Here is a 21,838-nt window from a genome sequence, read left to right on the forward strand (position 1 = left end):
AAAAGAAGGTTTTAGAAGCAGTACTTACATCAGACAAAATATTTAAAACAAAGACTGTAACAAGAGATAAAGAAGAACATTACATTATGATAAAGGGAACAATTCAACAAGAAAACACTACACTTGCAAATATATACACACCCAACATAGGAGCACTTAATACACAAAGCCAACATGAACAAATATAAAACGAGAAATTAACAGAATTACAAAAGTAGTAGGGAACTTGAACACCCTGCTTACATCAATCAATGGATCATCCAGACAGAAAGTCAACATGGAGACATTGGCCTTGAACAGAGCGTTAGTTCAGATGAACTTACTAGGTGTATGAAGAACATTCCATCCAAAAACAAAGGATAGGTTTGAATTTATATTTATATGAAACATTCTGCAAGAAAGATCACATGCTAGACTACAAAACGTCTCAGCAAATTTGACCAGACTAAAATCATGTTAAGTACCTTTTATGACCACAAGGTGAGTGAATTCAGAAGACAGGTGAGTCTATCAATACATATGCCAGTGATGAATTTCCCTGGTGACTCAAACAGTAAAGAATCTGCCTGCAGTGCAGGAGACCCGGGTTTGATCCCTGGGTGGGATGATCCCCTGGAGAAGGGAATGGCAACCCACTCCAGTATTCTTGCCTGGAGAATCCCATGGTCAGAGGAGTCTGGGAGGCTACAGTCCATGGGGTCACCACTGAGTGACTAACTCCTCATGACCAATTAGGAGATGAAATGTCTAAAAGGATGACATTTAAATTAATATCAGTACTATTTACAGTGCAGTATCTATAGCACAAATATAACTATATACATACATTGACACTAAATAAAATTCTATGTCTAATTACATATATAATATACTTTATATTATATACAAGTATTTACACATTTGTTCTATATTCAGATTGACATTTCAGGGCCGTACAGAAAGCATAAATTCTTCAAAAATGTAATTAGTTGAATATTGTATGGGAATAAATAAGTGGATATGCTGACAGGCAACATAAAAAAAATTCAATTACAAATGTACAGTGATAAGGTCTAAATGTAAATGGTAAAATTAAAAAAATCTCCTTGGAAGGGAACCTGGAGAATGCATTCATGATAGCTGAGTAAACAGACACTTCTTCGACAGAACAGAGAGAGCAGGTGCCGTGATGAACATGAGTCCATCTTGGGGACTCATAGCCCATGGTCTGCTCATATATGACTAAGTCAGAACGCAGGCATGTCAATTCGTGAATAGGCTCAGCACCTCCAGAAAGCTCAAATTAAAGACCAGGGCTCCAACTTTCTGAATTCAGTTTTAGGAGGGTTTCAAAATCACTAAACAATAGGACTTAATCAGATGTCTGAAAGTGAAAGTGTTAGCCACTCAGTCATGTCTGACTCTGTGTGACCCCATGGACTGTAGCCCGCCAGGCTCCTCTGTCCATGGGATTCTCCAGGCAAGTATACTTGAGTGGGTTGCCATTTCCTTCTCCAGGGGATCTTCCGGACCCAAGGATCGAGCCTGGGTCTCCCCCATTGCAGGCAGACCACTGCCTGAATCATCAGGGAGGCCTAATAAGATGTCTAGTCTCTCACTTTCCTTTGTTTTTTATAGCACTTGTATATCCTGGGTGATGTTTTTAGCATTTTACATATATGGAAGCATTTAATCTTTAAAACAAATCAATGAGGTGGACTTTCTTAAGATTATCTCTATTTTACAGACAAGGAACCAACACTAAGACCTTTAGTAACTTGCCCCAAATTATCCAACTGGTCAGTGGAAAGCTAGAATTCTAACCTAGGAAGCCCGAATCCAGAACCTGTACCTTAATCACCATCTTTCACAAACAATGGAAAGCTTAATTCCAATTTCTGTGTTTTAATTTCAATTCATTTAAATTCAGAATTGCAGTATCTACATTTTTTTCAAGAGTTAATATTCTAAAATTTAACACCTATTTTAGATATTTCTAGCTATTTAAATTGAAATCTACATTTCTCAAAAGATCTTCTCCAAACAGTTTCAAAATATTGCAATCCTTTTAAAAAATTCCCATAACACTTAATACTGTGCATTACAATATGTTTTACCTTTATGGTTTCTACCTTCTATTGTGTGTTAAGTCATACCTGTATATTTTACTCCACAGTGGCCCCAATAAACTTATAATACTTTATTTTTTATGGTACTTGATATGCATTATGACAAGCTTTGTCTTGTATTTGCCATCTTCGTTTGCAGACTATTTTATATGTACACAGTTTACTACACAGTATATTTTCTAAGGGCAGTCTATTTTATTTTCTAAGGGAATTATTTTACTTTATATGTTACTTTATGTTACTTCACTTTATTTTGGTGTGGCATTGTGTTTCTATGTCCCCTTAGTGCTTCATATGGGCTGGGTAGCATCTAACAATTACACAGATCCTGGTGAAAGAATAAAAGCTTATATTAGTACGGTGCTTTGAGATCAATTCCCAAGTGACTTTCAGACATTTTGTTAAGATTAAAGGATAACAAGGTATTTTATTTGATCTATTATTGTGTCTAGGTTTGTTCTAGGGCAGAAATTAGAACAGGTTAGAGTTGATAAGGTCCTTCTAACTGCTGTTTAAGAGTTTACAGTGAGAATAATAAATGAACAATTGCTCAGGGACAGTATCTAACACTGCTTTCACTAATCTAGGTTCAGTGATTGAGTCAAATAAACAGTTATAGAAGTAGAAAAGATAAAAAAGCAATCCAGTGGTTAAGAGTCTGCCTGCCAATGCAGGGGACATGGGTTTGATCCCTGGTGTGTGAGGTCCCACGTGCCGCGGGGCAACTAGACCCCTGCACCACAGCTCCTGACTCTGCAGTCTGGAGCCTGGGAGTCGCGACTGCTGAGCCCAGAGCCGCGGCTCTTTAGGCCCATGCGCTCTAGAGCCCATGCTTTGCAAAGAGAAGCCGCCGCAAGGAGAAGGCCACGCACACCAGCTGGAGAGCAGCCCGCATGAGCAGCAATGGAGCCCCAGCGCAGCCAAAAAATAAAAGAAATCTAAAGAAAATCCCCCAGGCTTTCTGCCATATGTGGGGCATGTATCTCTCTGGCTGACATCGCTAATTCTGCAATTCACTATATTTTGGGATTTTGCTAATTAGTATTTGTTAAAAGAGCATGAAATATTGTAGTTCTGTTTACTGAAAACCTAAAAAGTCTTTGTGTTCTGCAGTCTACAGAGTATTGTTTTTAATACTTATTATCTGAGAATGATGAATGAAATGAATGATGAAGATGAAGATGGAAGGAGGAAGAGGATGAAGACTTCTTAAACAATTACCGGATGTTATATATATAGTTTGGATAGTAGAATTAAGAATAACCTACAATAATTTTGAAAAGTACTAGAAGGAAATTCCAAGACTTCTGTCTTCATGAAAAGATGCTCTCTATAACATTTAACACACTATAAGATTTGCTGTTTGTAAAATGGGGTTAATGAAACTAACGATCTAGAATCCATGACAGATGTTGGAAAGATGTTTTTAAATGTAACAAAGTGAATCTTGAATTTCTTTTAGAATTTTGATGAGTAAAAATAATGTAGAGCTGTTAATGTTACTAACGTCTACTATTTTAAAATAATAGCATATTTCTTTCAATTACAGAAAAGATAAAAGTGACATATTGAATACCATCCAATAAGTATTTCACTTGTGCATAACATTCAACAGCCTTCACCACTTTGTGAATTGAATTTTTAAAACAAATATAATGGTCATCTAAATACAACATTTTGTAACTGGGGACCATTTTGTATATCTGGATAATACAAAATTGTTGGAAAATTGGTTGTTTACAGAGATGTATTGGACATCAGGGGAGAAAGAAAGGTGAAAGATTCAGTTCAGTTCAGTCGCTAAGTCGTGTCCGACTCTTTGCAGCACGCCAGGCCTCCCTGTCCATCACCAACTCCCGGAGTTTACTCAAACACATGTCCATCGAGTCAGTGATGCCATCTAGCCATCTCATCCTCTGTTGTCCCCTTCTCCTCCTGCCCCCAATCCCTCCCAGCATCAGGGTCTTTTTCAATGAGTCAACTCTTCACATGAAAGGTAAATAGATCCAAAGAAGGAAATATTCAAAGATTTACTAATAATTCAATGTTCATATTCTTATGCAGCTAATGTTCAAATTAACTGAAAGATTAGTATATGATTTATATCTTGGGAAGTAAAAACTTTGTCCAACTATCAAGTTGATAATGTCTGTTAATAATACACTCTTTAGATACTGAAGCAGGCAAAAACTAATTTCTTATCAGTAAAAATTGCAATAGGTTTGTATAATGATGCCTTACTAAAAAATGCTCCTTATTACTAGCAGTACTCTGGGAGTTTTCTGCAAGATTTTCATGACTTAGATGCCCCTACAAGGATTGTGTATGTCTCAAGGCATTCTGCAATGGTCTAGCTTGTCCAAAATAATCATCTATACTCATCATTTTGGCTGAGGTTATCTGACTATCTGCCCTTACTGTATGTTCAGACATCACATCTAATTTGTACCTAGAGGCATTGAAGGAGCATAACTCTCACCAAAATGGAGGAGGACAGACGCAGTGGGAGAGCCGATGTATTTGTTAGAGAAAACACCACCTAGGGATGTTGCACTCCTAATCTCTTTGTTTAACAAGCTTTTAGAGCTACTATTAAATAACACATATTTGAGCATCTGAACAGTCTCAACACTCAATATTTTTCACTTGCCACTTGTATAAGGCTTGTTCGTCACAATTTCTAGCGGTGATCCGAAATGCTTGAATGGAAAGATTGAATGAAAGAAATCACATCTCTGCAAGGTACTATACTAAAGATGTGAAGAGAAAGAGAGCTTTAAAAACTGTTTAAATCAATAAACATATGAACCTGTCAACAGTACAGATGGACTAATTTGCTTCTTGTCTTTGTGTTTTCAAGGATTAAAAAAAAAACAAAACTGGTGCTACAAGTGGTAAGCTATGGCCATAAACACACTATAATAATTTCTCTGAAATGCACCTACTGAGTGCTCTTTTTCTGGACAAACAGAAAAGATCTATCAATATTATAGATAATGTTATTGCCAAAATAATGACAAGGCACTGTGTGTTTTCATATAGTTTATCTTATTTGAAACCATTAAAATTTTTCTAAATTAATGGAGTTTGTTTTGCTATGATTACTTTAAAAGAGTGCTAGTGATCCTAACCAGCAGTGGTTTTGCCCCTCAGAGGACTTCTTCATTATCATTACTGGGAGTGGGTGCCACTAGTGTCGAGTAGGTAGAAGTCAGGGATGCTTCTAAACATTCTACAATGCATAGAGCAAGCCCCCCAAACAAAGACCCAAAATTTAAACTGCACCAAGGTTAGGAAATATTGCTCTAAAGATAACTATGGCCATATACAGGCCACCAGAAATTTCAAAGTGCAGACACCATGTTAGTTAATGACAGATAACTATAACAACAAAGAAGAGAAATGAAATCCTCAGTAAATAGCATATACAATTGCACTAAATCTGAGTGTAATCTTCATTTCCAGCAGACCTCGCCCTAGCTGATGTCATGGCTGGTATAGAATATTAATAATTCTTTCACAAATGAAGGAAGAAGTGACTGAATATTTCAGCAGTACCAGGAAATCAATGTGCATATTAAATAATATATTACATAACGAAAATGTAACAGCCACTTAAATGATAGTTAACAAATATAAGATATTCTGTTGAAGCCAGTCTTCATTAGAGTGAATACAATCTCATAAATATTTCTCTATAATTAGATTTAATAATATATCTTGCAAGACCCTGCACAGCCTGGCATCAATCTAATCTCTCTTTACTCTTATGAGACTATTCTTCACCCACAGGGCTTTATTCACCTCTGCCTGAATTAGGACTCCAGATATAAAGCTTCAGCAAAGAAGAATTACCTCTCCATATCCACCCGTCCTTCTAATTATGATTCTAAGTATCTGCTTTTCTAGAGTCATCTCTCATCACACTTGCAATCACCTGAATTAATTTCTTATTCTCAGCAATGACTGACTCTACTCTTATGGCTATACCATCTATTCAAGATCTGCCCAGATTGATGCAGCCAAAAAAAAAAAAAACACAAGCCAACAGAACCAGCACACAGAGGACTTTTCACAGCACCAGGATGACTTCAGAGGCTGAGATCACCATGTACAAATTTTATCACCAGGTCTGTACCGTATGGAAGTAAGGTTCTAAGCTCTTCACAAATATGAGTTCTATATACACACCGAACTGAACACTGTTATTTCCACTTTACAGATTAGGAAACGGATCCTGAATGAATGACTTCTTCAAGTTACTTTACCCGATGTGACAGGGAAGTATCTGCCCGCTGAAGGCTTACTGGCTGTTGGTGGGGGTGGCAGCCCACGTGTGTCCAGGTGCATGCATGCTGAGTTGGTCCAGTCGTGTCCGACTCTTTGAGACGCTGTGGACTGTAGCCCACCAGGCTCCTTGTCCGTGGGGTTCTCCAGGCAAGAGGGCTGGAGTGGGTTGCCATGCCCTCCTTCAGGGGATCTCCCTGACCCAGGGATCGAACCTGTATCTCTTATGTCTCCTGCCTGGGCAGGCAGGTCGTTACCACCAGCACCACCTGGGAAGCCACTAGCATCAAGGTGTGGACACTGAAATATGAGCAGTGAGATGAGCACCATTTAGAGGATGGAAATGCAAAACTGCCAGGGCACCGGCCTCTTTTCCACTGGTTTGACATTTTTCTGGATCCATGGTAGTGATGGGGTTCAGGAGATGCCAAAATATTCCACTTTGGCATATTTATTATTATATTATTTATTATTTTGAATTAGAGTTTACTTGAGAGATAGCCAATGCAAGAAGGACACTCTGACCCTTTTTTGTGCCCCTGAAATCAAGAAATAAATCTCTCATGGAAAAGGTACTCACTCTCTCTGCACCACGAGTTAGAGAGACATCCTTATTACCAGAAATCAGGGATTTTGAGGCTCCAGAGACTGTACAAGCAAACTCTGTTACTTCTTAAATAATTCACTCCCAAGGCCAAACCACCTTATCTTGTCAACTCTTCACAAATTTATTGTTTCTTTGTCTAAAAGCTATAAAAGCTGCCTGCTTTGGCCACTTCTTTGAGTTTAGTATTTCTGATAAGTTCCTGTACATACAAATCAAATTTGCTCTTCTCCAGTTACTCTCTTACATCAATTCAATAATTAGATCGGCTAGCAAACCTTGAAGAGAAGAAAGAAAAGTTTCATCTTCCTTACAGCAGCCACTAACCGAAAAATGTAAGAACATCCTACAGCGTGGTCCCTGGATTAAAGAGGGACAGAGCTCTCATCCTCACCCATCTCCTCCTTAGGACACTGTATTTTATGTGAGAAAGAAATAAATTTCTATTGTGTTGACTATTAAAATGTTGGGGATTATCTGGTACTGAGGCTGGTATACTTTAACTAAAATACTGTAAAGTAATTGTCCTATAAGAAATATCAAGCAAGTTGACAATTCTACTTTAAGTAAAAGTGCAATAGATAATAAAGACCATGCATTCAAGTTGTCTGGTGTAAGCCTGGCATCACAGCATAAACAGCATCCCTTCTCACTCAGAATTATCCTGTTTTGGATGATAAGATGTGCAGTAGCTTTACTGATATATTCAGATGAAAAAAAAAATTGCTGGCAGGAATGAAGAGTGGGGTTTCCCTGGTGGCTCGGTGGTAAAGAATCTCCTTGCCAGTGCAAGAGATGCGGGTTCGAACCCTGGTCCAGGAGGGTCCCAGGTGTGGCGGAGCAGCTGAGCCCACATGCTGCCACAGTTGGGCCTTGCTCTGGAGCCCAGGAACCGCAGCTCCTGAAGCCCATGTCCCCCAGAGGCTGGGCGCCTCACCGCGGAGCCTCCACAATCGGGAGCACAATCTAGCCACGACCAGAGAGCAACTCTCACTCTTGGCAACTAGAGGAAGGCCGAGCAGCAGCGAAGACCCCGCACAGCCAAACATAAATCAGTAAATAAATGTTTCTTCTTGGAAAAAGAATAAATGGTGAAAGTAATTGGAATGAGATTATGTGAGTCTGACATCCAGCAGCAGCATCTGTGTGCCGTGAGGCAAGTCTCTTTCTCTGAGCTTCAGCTCCTACCCAGCAGAATAGACAGGACCACTCATATTACATCCCTCTCAGTATTGTTGTGAGAATCAAATAAGATGATCTGCGCTGGCGAAGCTTTGACAGTGATGAAGTACCGTGAAAATACCTAGCCATTAATAACAGTAAAAAAGCTACTAATGAGTGCCATTTTAAGGAATGTAAAGAAAGCATTCCATGAATAAAATCTCTGTTTAAACCCATATATCATTTACTACAACCTTTGGGCAAAACATGTATATGTTAATATTTGATGCTTATTAAAGATTGGGCTATACTTGGAAAAATAAAGTCAGGACAAATGAATAGCTGGGGCTCCCCAGGTGGCGTTAGTGGTAAAGAACCTGCCTGCCGATGCAGGAGACATAAAAGATGCAGGTTCAATCCTTGGGTCTGAAAGATCCCCTGGAGGAGGACATGGCGATTCTGGACTGTGTCTTCTCCAGTATTCTTGGCTGGAGAATCCCACGCACAGAGGAGCCTGGCGGGCTACAGTCCATGGGGTCGCAAAGAGTCAGACACGGCTGAAGCCACTTAGCGTGCATTGCATGGCCATCTCTGCGGTGTCTGATTTTGACACTGAATCCCCTCTAAAGGGGACCACAGCGCCTTCTCTTTACAGCAACCCCATTATAATTACTTCCTTCCTTGGCAACTTGCAACCGCCCCTCTTTCTTTCTCTGCCTTCTCTTCCTCCTCTTTCTCCTTCTCCATCTTTCCCTGTCTCTCTTTTTCTGTGTTACACTTTTCAGTGGGGGTAAGAGGCCCTTTGGGACTTCTCCAGTGGCTCAGTGGTAAAGAATGCACCTGCAGTGCAGGAGAAGCGGGAGAGGTGGGTTGGCTCCTCGGGTCCGGAAGATCCCCTGGAGGAAGGCACGGCAGCGCACCCAGGATACTTGCTGCAGAACCCCGTGGACGTAGGAGCCTGGTGGGCTGCAGTCCATGGGGTCACAAAGAGTCAGACACGACTCAGCAACTGGTCACAAAAGGCCCTGTAGTGAAATCCACCTGTTCCTCTAGACATTCAGTCATTCACCCAGAACACATGGAGTGTTTATCATGAAAGTGTCAGCACACCACAAGGTGCGGAAAAGATGAATATAAACATACAGTCAGTGTTCTCAAGGAACGAAACCTATGGGGAGAAGGAACAGGTACCAGTTGCAAAATAGCCAGTATAAAAATAGAACTGAGAAGAAGATAGGTGCTAGAAAGGGATACCGATAGTGTTGAGGTATCAGAGTAGGTTTGCTAAAAGTATGGACATTTGACCTGAGATGTGAAGGACGCACAGTCAACTGAAGGGAGTGATGAAGCGGAGAAGGGAGGCAGGATGGCAGGGAGCTTGGTAAGGGGTATTTCACAAGCTCAAACAGCATGTGCAAAGGTCCTGGGGAGGGAGAGGAGATGAGCTGTTCAAAGAACAAGCAGATTGAGATGGAGCACCAGGAAAGGCCGAGAGGGCAGCGTGGAGTGTCCACAGATGAGCAGAAAACAAGTCGCATAGAAAGCTGAAGGCCCCAGGAAGGGTTTCAGTCTCTTTTCTCAGAACAAGTAGGAATCACTGATAATTTTTTATCAGAGGGTGATAAGGGTAAATTTGTCTTTTGAAAAGATCACTCTGAATGCAAAATAGTGGCTGAGAATAAAAGCACTTTTGAAATCCATTACTCATAGGACATGCCTGGAGTATTACCAGCATGGAGTAACACTGGTGTATTACTAGCATTTCTTTGCTTACTTCTTTCTCCATACTCAGGATTGTTCTCCAATATCTCTCTTCTTATCAATTCATTTTCCATCACTTCTCTCATGATCAGGATTAAAGTTATTCACCAGATTTATTTTAAAATGAGCAATCTTATTCATGCACTTTCTTTGAATTCCTTAAGCAATTTCAAGAGATTTATAGTATTAATACAAATTAATTTAATTATCTATCTTATGTTCTTTCTTTTAAGCTAGACATTGAACCTCAACAACAGGAACCTGTGTATAGGTGTTAAAGCAAAATGTTTTCTACAGATAAATGATTTTTTCAGTGTTGGATTTCTCCTACTATTAATAACTGACTTCCTAAGTTCACAAATTGTGCTCTTGCAACCATCATGAGTGAAACTGTCTAAAAATAAAGACATTACAAATGTTTATTTATAGCCTGTGTGTAATCAAGCCAACTGTAATCAGTGCAGATTGGAACTGATCTAGACTTAGTCTCCAACCTCTGCATGATATTTTGGTACAAGATGACACTTTATGTGTGACCTCTCATATACAAATTGTCAGTATTAGACATTTCAAATGTTTATTTCATCTTTCACATAATGTGTTTGAGAAAAAGTAGTTCCACTGGCTAAATTTGGATTAAAAATATAATAAATATTTCTAACATTAACAAAACCTAGAATCCAATTTCTCTTCATTTTTTCAATTTAAATTATTTTAAATAACCAAATTGAAATGCATTTTTGTAAAGAGCTGTGTATTATAAAAATTATGCTTTTTTACAAAACATATTCAGAATAACTTCATAGATTCTGATTTTTTAAAATCCCCAAGTACTATGGATGAAATGCAATTAATTGTTCTTTTCCACAGTTCAGGAATCATTCATTGCATGTCAAAGGCAGGACACCAGGGATAAAAAAGGGGCATCACTTTTTCAACTGTTGCACAAAAGATGTGTTGAAGAACTGAAGATGTATACGCCAAGAAAATTAAGTTTTTTCCCAAATTTCCTCTTCCTTATCATACCCACAAGGTATGCTATTATGGGTACTAGGAAGGAGCAGTACACAAAATCCATCTCTCCACCCAGTTTATTTATTTAAATAACACTTCTCCAAGCAAAGGATAAAGGGTTTTTTATCAGGTAAATTTCTTCAGACTGTCAACTGTGCCCTGGGAATAAGAAGCGATCTCAATGGAGAAAAGAAGAGAGGGTGATTCTGAAACGTCACAGACTGTGGTCACAGCTGGTACCATGCCACATGCCACACAAGTTTGAACGAGTGAACTGTGAACTGAAAAACAAAGGCATAAACTTTAAATCGCATAGGAAAGGGGAGAAGGCCCCCTAATAAACATGTCAAATTCACAGTCAGGTTTGGGACATGTCTCGATCACAGATTTAAAAAAGAATGGAGACGTTCCATGCAGTTTGAGGAAATAGACATTTTTCTTTTTTTTTTTGTTGTTGTTGTTTAATCATTCTGGAGTAATAAATATATAGGAATCTAGTCACAAGGGAAACGCATCACCTTAATTACGAGCTTATGTGTGTGCTATAAGCCTTTAAGGGAAACAACGTCAGCAAACAGACTATGTATTCCATAAAACATTCCTTGGGTTCATTATCATGTCGATAAAATGGCTAGACCATGGAACTAATTCAAGGTGCCTTTTCATGAGTTATGGTATAAAATTTAGGAATGTTGTCAGCATAGTATGAATAAAAAATCCAAGAGAGAAAAGTTAATCAAAACATTAGACTGTGACCTACTTTCAAAATTCAAATTAGAGTTCCAATATTTTGAGCTCTAATTTCTGAGCTCCCTTAGTACTCTGTGCACTATAATTTTTTGGTAGAATCCAGCAATTTTTAAAATAATTTCTCATTTTATGTGAATTTGAGAAGAATGTAAAATATATACTTGCTTAAAATTTCAAATGAGAATTTGATGATAATTTCATGGTTAAAAGATGTTTTCACCAGAAAGATACAGAATATTTTATAATACAGGTATATATAGGAGTTCTGGTTCTTAACTGCTCAGGTATACTAATATAGTCAAGTGAGTAAAATCATCTTGACTGGGTCTGCAATGATTGACTTGAAATTGGTTGAAAGACATTTATGTCAATGGTTTTATTAAAGACAGACACTGAAATTTGGCAAGTTGGATAAAGTTTTCTCTGCTACTCAGCTGAGCAAATGACTTTGAGTATAGAAGACAATGGTATGGAAAGAAACTTAAGCTTTGAAGATAATAGGCTTAAGCTCTCCTAAATGAGATTTTAAATATTAAAATAAATAAGAACACTTGCACACATGGCCTTGGGAGTTTGGAAATCATTACTACTGATAGTGTAAGGGAGCTGACATAAGGATCAATCGCTAAGAAAGCAGTCATCAATACAGGAAGTTTAGGAAGGGCACAGTAACGGCCATTTAGAATTGGGAGAGCAAAGAGCTGTGCAAAACCAGTTCAGATGGAGATTTCCAGAAGGCTTATTAGAAAGACTCTTCTAGTTATTTGGACTCAAAGATCTCTCCACAGATCCATCTTCAGCCAATACTCTTCATGCTATGCACTTTCCCAGGGTGAGCTTATCCATCTCCACAGTGTTAGCACTGCGTTGATGACGCACATTTTTTACTTTTAGTCTAAATCTCTCCTCTTAGTTTGAACTTGCAAGATTCTACTAGATACATGTACCTGGATACCCTGAAGCATGTACATCAATCTCAATACATCTATTCAATCCTGAACTCACTGTCCTACGCAAAAATCTTTCTCCACCATCCTCATGACCCACAAGGCAATTCAACAGAGAACTCAACCAGAAATATGGGAATCATTCTTGATTCTTCTCTTTCTGGCTCACCCGTTTTGACTACTAGTCATTAAGTCTTATTGATTCTACATCATTTTCCTAATTTTTCCCTCTTCATTTCCATAATTTGAAACCTGGACTCTTTCAGAAGTCTCCCAACACACATCCTTGTTTCTGGTTTTATATCACGTTAATTCATCCATCAAACTGCTAATGGATTATTCTTTCAATAAAACATTTTCAACAACTTAAAACACTTCAGTGTCTCCTTACTTGCAGACACAAAATGGCTATTAATATTTTCCACTTGATAAAAGCTAGGTTTCATCACATGCATAATCAATTCTAAGTTTAAGGATATATCTATAATTTCATAGAACTATGAGAACTCACATTAAGATGTTTAATTTTTTTTCTGATACTATTGAAGTTTAATTTCTAAATTGTATTATAAAAAATTTAAACACATTGTAATATGAAGATTGTTTCTATTCAGAAGTTACTTGAATATGCCCTGAGATAAGATAATATAGATAAAGTACTAGCCCAGTGCATGCCTTAATATTAATTTTCTTCCCACTCTAAAGAAAAAGAAAAATGTTTATACAGGTTGTGGTACATGAAGTTAATATCAATTTTATATCAGTTTTTTATTTTTTAATATCAATTTTATAGTATTTGATCCATAATCAATTCACTTCAAATTAAGAGTTTGTAAGGTTTAGTGGGAGCTCCAAATCATAAACAATCTCATTGAGAGTCTAAAATTTCAAGAAGCAAGTGATTTTACCTACACCTAAGTATCCCCCTGTCACCAAAAACAAAATATATAAAGCCAGAAGTGGGTATACCTCCTGGAAAACTAAATATTTTCTTCAGGAACCAGCTTCCTGTAAGGAACAACATCTGGAAGACAAGCCTTTGCCTGAGTCTCTAGCAATATGGTTTAAGACAAGGTAGGTATATTGAAATAAAGGTAGGTATATTGAAAAGCAAAGTTATGAAGCTATAAAACACCTACTTTGTATGAAAAGGCATTCTGATCAGACGCAAGGAATGAGAGACTAGAATTCAACTGTAGTAAAAGAATAAAGTCTTTGACATGGATTGAGGCAGAAAGGGTGATTATGACTGATTAAATTATGTGCCCCAGAGATTAAATGGAGGACACATCTGAGATAGGATTCCAGAATGACTGAAAAGGAAAAAATGGCATCTTATCAGAAGCATGGTTTAATTCTGTGGCTCTCAAAGCACAGTGATTTGGCGTCATCATTTTTTCCCCTTGGGTTTTTCTAAGTAAGATGCTAAATTTTTAGTGTGGCTGTTGCCTCTTCCCCACTGCATTTTTCTCTGATAAGGGAGCGGTGATGGGTGTTTGGATCAAGGGTAGGTGGCCCCAAAGTATGCCTCATTGGCATATGGATTAATTTGAAATAAAGTGACTTAAACAGTTGATGCAACAGGGACGCTGAATCTCTTCTCTGTCTCTCTAAAGTTAGGAAATAAATCTCTCTCATGTGAAAGGTGCCCTCCCTACAATTGGGGGAAGAAGGACAGCCTCATTTTCAGAGATAGGGAATTCAGGCAGCAAAACCTGTGTGAAAGCAACTCTTCTAACTTCTTTACTAATGTACTACCCAAGCTCAAACTTTGTTTAAATTCCTTACTAATTAAGTCCCAAAGCCTGTTTCTTTGTCCCATCAATTCTTTCCAAATTTATTGTTTTATTTATTTATTTATTTTGTCTAAAAAGTATAAAAGCTGCCTGCTTTGGTCATTTCTCAGGCAATTCTGTGAGACCTCCATGTGACTGAATTACAATTTGTTTCTTTTTCTGCTGTTAATCTGAGCTGTGTCGGTTTTATTATTAGACCACTCACAAGAACTCAAGATGGGTAGAGGGGGAAATGTTCCCCTCCCCAACATAGGAAAAGGGACTCTGGAAAATTAGTTATAGTTCGTTAACACATGACCTGACTTTTAACTGACTTCACATTGATAATTAATTTTTTTTAAATTAGTAAGTAAATGCATTTCTACAAATATGTACTAGTCTTATAATAATCAGGATAGAGGTAATAAATGGTTACTTCTCTGATACTTGGCTCATATGTGGCCCTGAAGTAGAGATTTCAATTTAGAAGGTAAAGCAAAATTGGTAAAACAATTCCAACATCAAGGCAAAGGAGCAAAATCATGACACACACGTAAGGACAAAGATGAAACTTACCAATATATTTTGGAAAGCTTCATTTTTCTTTAAAATACAGAAAAGCGAATTGGAGAACTATAAATAAAACTGTATTCCTATATGTAAGTGATATTCCTTGGTTTTACTGCAAGCATTTACATAAAACTTCTTTTTTTTTCTCAAGACCGTTACCTCAGACTTTACTCTCACTGTATTGAATTCCATACCTTCTCCCAAATTTTTGATAATTACATTATATAACTTTAATGCAACATTCTTAACACTCTTAGCTTGATTTGTCTATGCATTTTTATCGTTTCTTTTATATACACCTTCATCTTTACATCTGTGGAACTGATAGAAGTAACATCATAAATTAAAATATGTAATTGCAGGGAGTTTCCTGGTGGCCTAGTGGTCTTAGGATTCTGAGCTTTCACTTCTCAGCCTGTTTCCAGTCCCAGGCAGGGGTACTGAGATCACGCAAGCCTCACGGCATGGCCACAAAATATAAAAAAATGTAATTCCAGATACACGAGGGCCATGAAAAAAATAAAAAATATAATAATCCAGTAGACAATGTAGGCAAGAGGGTGGAAGACTATTTTATTTTAGATAAGTTGGTCAGAAAATCCTTTCAGAAAAAGTAGAATATGATAACAGCATACAATACAGCAGGGAAAAAATAATTAGCATAGACCTGTCTTCTGAGCAGAGGGAACAGTAAATCCAAAGCCTCTGAGGTAGGAACAGTTTTAGAATGTCTGAGGCATATGTATCAAGACAGCCAGCGACCCTGAAGTGGTACGAGGAGGCAGAGAGAAGGAGTTGAAGAGGTGGTAGCATCATAGCCACGGCATAGAATATAAACTTTATTCTGGGAGCAATGTAAATGTATTGGAGACGTAAGAGAAAATTAAAGGCATAATCTCACTTATGTTTTAAAGGGATATTCTGGCAGGAGTGGAAAGAGACAGACCAATAAAGGGGTTATTTCAGGAGTTCCCCTGAGATAATGGTGGCCTGTGTAAGATGGCTATTGGTATAGATGTAAAAGTCGATTGGGTTTGGGATATACTAATGGTGAGAAACGTGATGATGGATTATATTCGAAGTGTGAGAGGAAGAGAAGCATCAAGGTTGACACTCAGGATTTTATTTGAAAACTGGAAAAATGAAAGTTCTGCTTATTACCATGGAGAAGTGTGAGGGTGGAGGAAGTTGTGATGTGAAAAATCAGGAGTACTGTCCTGTGCTCTAGGCATATGAAGCTAAGATGCCTGTTGCATATCCAAAAGAAGACAATGTATAATCAGTTAAATATAAGAACCTGAACATGACAAGAGATATAAATTAGAGAATCACTGAGGTATTAATTCTACTTTTTCCTTAAGTAGAAAAAGGATTGTCTAATATTTTATTTTTATCTGCATACTTGCTACGAAATATTTTCTCCTAAGAATTCTCTTTTTACTTCAGACTATATGCTCCTTTCTTTGAAAAAAGAGCTATATTATTTCCTGGATATGAGACATAAATCTGATTATTGCACATGACTGAACAGGCATGAAGGACAAGAGACGAAAGAGTACTGTATACTTCTTTTCCAGTTCTCAAAATTTACTTCTTTTTGCTATTTTATATCCCTTCTCCTCCCCAAATAAAAACAATAAGTGAGGTACATACATCAGCCTCTCAGAATAAGTACTATAAGTATAAAAAGTAATTATTATGATTCTTTTGCTTCACATAGTATTTCCTGGAAGATAAGACATTGATCAAGTCAAACAAAGTTAAATGTTGATGCATATTTTTCATTTGCCTGTTAAGACTGGTGATGATACTAAGTATTACAAATCAGCCTTGATCTCAAGCTTATAACTTGTAGAGAAAATGAGACACTTATATTTAATATAATACGAGAACAAGAAAACAATATCAGTTATAAATGTAAGATCACTATAGCTGGTTAAGAAGCAAATACCATGGTTGTGCTGGCTTTTAAACGACAATGCTGTGTCCAGGTGTGCTTGGAGGGAAGAACGCTAATGTGAAGCCACAGTTAAGCAGGACTTACCAAGCGGTTGGCCTGCAATGATCCTGGCGTTTTCTCCAGCCACTGCCGCTCTTGCGTGACGCTCACTCATGTACTGTACAAACGCATAACCTTTGTGAACGGAGCAGCCGACTATTTTTCCATACTTTGAGAAGATTGCTTCGATGTCAACTTTCTTGACGATGGCTGTGTTCAGGTTGCCGATGAAGACACGGGAGTTGATGGACTTCGGGTCGTTCTTGTTGGTGACGTTGCTGGTCTGTGTTTTGCCGGTCATGGTTGGCTCAGTTTGTTTCAATCCTTAAACAAAAGAAAGATCAAAAGGAAAATAATTAGATGGAATGGATACCCCTGGCTTTTAGCAATTTTTCAGTCATTTACCAGGTAACCTCAAATCCCCAAGCACCATTAATTTTATTGAGAAGAAAATTTAGTAATATAAAAGATGAATCCTGCATTGCAAAATGAAGTAGAAAAATAATTGTAATTATTTAGCATATAGTTACAAATACATTCCTGATTAACTTATCTAAAATTCAGGCCTACACAGTGATTAAACATCTTGTAGTGGTTTTTATTTTTACGTCTAGAAGTATTTCAGAAGCAAGTTTAAGGAACAAGCCACATTTTCTATTACTGAAAAAGAAAATCCAATATGACTATGGTCCGATGATGGAATATGGTACTGTAATTTATTGTTGAAACCCTGCATTTTTATTTCTACATTTTCTATAATAGGTAGACATATTGGCTGTTTCATTACCAAAATCCTTCTATCAGAAACTAACAATTCATTTCAATAAATACTGTAGAAGAGAAAAAAAGTATTAAAAATTTTTAATTAGGAAATTTAACATAAAAATATAATTTTGAAAGTAAATTATTTAACCAGAATTCATTCTGTATATTCTCTTTAACAGAACGAACATCAAAAGTCATTTAAAGAGAAACAGCATGTATAGCTAGTTTTCATCAATGATCAACAAATAGGGTAGACTGGGTATCTGTGTGGAAACATCCATTCTCAACCTCATTTTTAATTCATTTAACTGTCAGCTCATATGTTGCCTAAAGACTGCTAGTATTTCTAAAAACTGCTTTCTGAGCTTGGCAGAGTGTTTAATTGTGCTTAATTAAACTTAATGAAACTTTTATTTCCAAGTACTCTGGCACTTACAATTTATTTTTTAGGCTTTTAAAAATTCATCCATTCATCCAACAATATTATTAAGCATTTGGACAGATCTCATCTTCTAAAGTGCCAGACAATTTAAAGGAACTAGTATGGTGAAAATAAAATTTCAGCAAAGATATAATCTCTAATATTGATGATCATTGTGGAATACTAGCTAACTGATAAATTTTATCAACATTATGTTTCTGTACAAATAATTTCTTTTAAAATCTTACAGCTATAAAATAATTAACAAGTGCATTTTATTTTAAAAAATAATTTAAAATGGCATTTCTAAATTGAGCACTAAAGATGTGGAAATTTTAAAGGCATGTAAACTGGATATACCTGAAAATTTACTCATTACCTGTTTAAACTAGCTAATTCTAAAATCAAGAGCAACCACTTATCATAAAATGTTTAAAATTAGTTTATTAATTATGAATTCTTGGATTACTAAAATTTTACTAAATGTTGGACACATTATATATATCCACTTATAAAGAAGGCAAAGGACAGAGGATGAGATGGCTGGATGGCATCACTGACTCGATGGACATGGGTTTGGGTGAACTCTGGGAGCTGGTGATGGACAGGGAGGCCTGGCGTGCTGCAGTTCATGGGGTCACACAGAGTCAGACACGACGGAGCGACTGAACAGACTGGTGCCAGAAGCTTATGAAAAGTTACGGTTTTAGAAGAAAAACAATTAAAAAGTCAAATGGCTGCCACATGAGGACTAATTTAAGAGTAGGATTTTCATTCTGGAAATATTAGACTGAGTTGGTGACTGTTCTGTAAAATCTTAAATATGTTTACAAAAAGATGTTTATTTGCATTTGAAAGAGATTTTTACTCTCTAATCTAAAATATATACATTAATTATGAATTAAAGGCAATGTTAAAATGTACCTAAGAGAAAATATTTTTGGGACAGGCAAAATTAACAGGTCAATAAACTCTACCCTTCTTTTCATTTTATGGACCTGAATTTACAATCTAAATTTTAGATTCATTCAGACACTCATGAGAAATACCCAGGCATTCAAAAAAGTCAGCCAACAATATTAACACACACCGTATTCAAGAACCTGAGAAGAGATTAAAGGGATCCAAAAATGAATTTATAAAACCAAATCATACTATAAAATTCATCATCTGCTGAAATTTAAAGCTAGTACTCAAAAAAAAAATCATAAAAATAAGGTAAAACCTGGCAAATACTGCAAGATATAAAACTAAAGTTGTGATATCCGAAAAAAAAGAGAGCATGTGAAGAGCAAAGATAACTTCTTGAAGCAAATGATATATGAATTAACCATTAAATGATATTAAGAATTCACTGGGCATCTACTTAACTTCTCATTATTCACAGAAAGATGTTTTTCACATACTTTAACGCATAATACACATTCTTGATTTTTTTCATAAAAAGTGTTGCTATAAATTACTTCAATTTATAATTAGAAAAACAACTGAAATGAAAAACCAAAAGAAAGTCAGAATTTATTCTTCAGAAAACCATCCCCAATTCAGAAAAATATAACTTACACCCATTGGCGCAGTGACAATTCTTCAATAGATCTTAAGCATCATAAACACTATTTTGTGAAAATAGGAATCACCAAGTATATTTGGTGATACCTCTACCATTCTTAAAGACAAATGTCACAATTACAATTAAGATTCAGTTCTTAAACCTCAAACTGTTCCCTACTTTGAGAGAAATCAGAGTAACTTTTCAAAAGTAAAGATTTTTAGGGGATATGTACAATGCAGGAAAAAAATATAACTCCAACCTGAAAAGATACGTATTGTTAAAACTTTGATTTACTTTTCATTTCTTTCTAGCATTTAATAAAAATTGTAAATTACCAAGAAAAAGTCATCATCATTTACTTGCAAATAATTTACATACAAGTGCCATTACTTATTACTGCAATACCCATTTTATTGTGTTATTAAATAACCTTAATGTGGTAACAAATAGTTGTATGGTAATGAAGTTATAGCATAATACTCTTCATCCTCTTAATGAATATTAAGCTTGTTTCCAATTTTTTACATCACAAAATATCTCAGATGGACACTTTGGCAAATTCTGGGTTAAAAAATGATAGAAAAAGATATTTTTTAAGTTGTTTAATTATCAGTGTTCAGCTATTCTCCAGAAATACTTCACACCACTCCTCTCTCCCAGCAGAGGCTATTTTAGGATACTCAAAGCAGTTTTGCTAGTGCCAAGTTCTTTGTCCCGTGACCAGGGAGTGCAAACAAACCGAACCGTCTAAGTCGGGAGCAGAGAAAGGCTTACTGCAGGGCCCTGCGAGGAGATGGGGGCTCATGCCCTAAAAGCCCCAGCCCCCTATAGCATCTCAGCAAAGCATTCTTAAAAGCCAGGTGAGGGAGGCGGGCCACAGGGCCTGCGGTCGCTCGGGTACAATTCTCTGATTGGCTGATGCTGAGGAAACAGGTGGGGTCACAGGGAATAGCGTTATCATCCTTCGCTCCAGGAGGCCTGGTGCTGGATGCTCCTGGTCAACAGGCAGTAAACGTTTTCCATCTGGTGAGCGGTTTTCACATCTGTTTTCCTATCATATCTGTTTTCATATCACAAGGGCTTCCCTGGAGGCTCAGCTGGTAAAGAATCTGCCTACAGTGTGGGAGACCCAGGTTCAATTCCTGCGTCGGGAAGATCCCCTGGGGAAGGGAAAGGCTACCCACGCCAGTATTCTGGCCGGAGAATTCCACGGACTGTAGTCCATGGGGTCACAAGGAGTCGGACACAGCTGAGAGACCTTCACACTTGCATGTCTGTAAAGATAACTCAGTAATGTGCCTCACACAGTCCTCCAGGCACTGCAGAGAGGAGCCGGAGCAGGGGATCTGGGGAGGCCTGTCTCGGGAAGGCCCACGGGGTCCTGCTCCGTGACAGTTTGATGCCTGCTAGCTCCTCCCCACGTGCTCCAGTCTGACTCCGCAGGGTGTAGGAAGGAGTGGACAGACCGTGAGCTAAGTGAGAGAGGGATAATCTGATTTCTGCAATGAAGGAAAGGAAGTCTGTCTAAGAGCTTAGCTAGACAGGCTAATAATAGAAGCAGCAAAATTCCCCTGGTCTCGGGGAACATGAATTAATATTTGGAGCTTACCAGGCATATCATCAAAGTCCTCAGTATTAAAAAATATAATAAAATTTATTCTGATTGCATTTGTTAAATGCATACTTTACTAAATCCACATATTGTGTTTTAAAATATTGGTGAATAGCATGTGTTCAATGTTTATTAAAAATTTAATTGTTGTTAATATAGAAATTAAAAATTATGTATTAAAATGTTTGATAAGACAAAGAGCCCTTCTATCTTAATATTGCAATTAAATTGCAACAGCTATGAAAGACATTCAGGAAAAAAAACGAAATTTTCTGCTTGTACAGATCTTGAAAGTATATTGCTTATATTCACAGCAAGTTACTTTTTATAACTTTCTTAAACTATGCTCCTCAGAAATTGAGTGTAATATTGTGGCATTAGCACTATATAAGAAACTAGAAATCCAGTTTTCATTTCCTTTTATAACTACTAATCGGTGTGTAAAAATATTTAAAAATATAAAATAGCTTTATTTTAATAGGGACTCACTAATAATAAAGATGATATGATAA

The 21,838-nt window shown here is 37.1% G+C and overlaps 1 protein-coding gene across 7 annotated transcripts in view; it reads right to left on the minus strand.

Moving 5' to 3' along the window:
- The window catches only part of RALYL (RALY RNA binding protein like), a 773,956-nt gene that overhangs the window by 411,918 nt on the left and 340,200 nt on the right, over positions 1–21,838 (minus strand). For all 7 annotated transcript variants that reach the window (XM_043483548.1, XM_043483551.1, XM_043483550.1 and 4 more), the window contains exon 2: positions 17,022–17,300. In XM_043483548.1, coding sequence (XP_043339483.1) covers positions 17,022–17,277 — 256 coding nt within the window. In that variant the 5' untranslated portion in view covers positions 17,278–17,300. The remainder of the gene's footprint in view (positions 1–17,021; positions 17,301–21,838) is intronic.

Source organism: Cervus canadensis, chromosome 12 (assembly GCF_019320065.1).
Source record: "Cervus canadensis isolate Bull #8, Minnesota chromosome 12, ASM1932006v1, whole genome shotgun sequence".
Classification (NCBI taxonomy): Eukaryota; Metazoa; Chordata; class Mammalia; order Artiodactyla; family Cervidae; genus Cervus; species Cervus canadensis.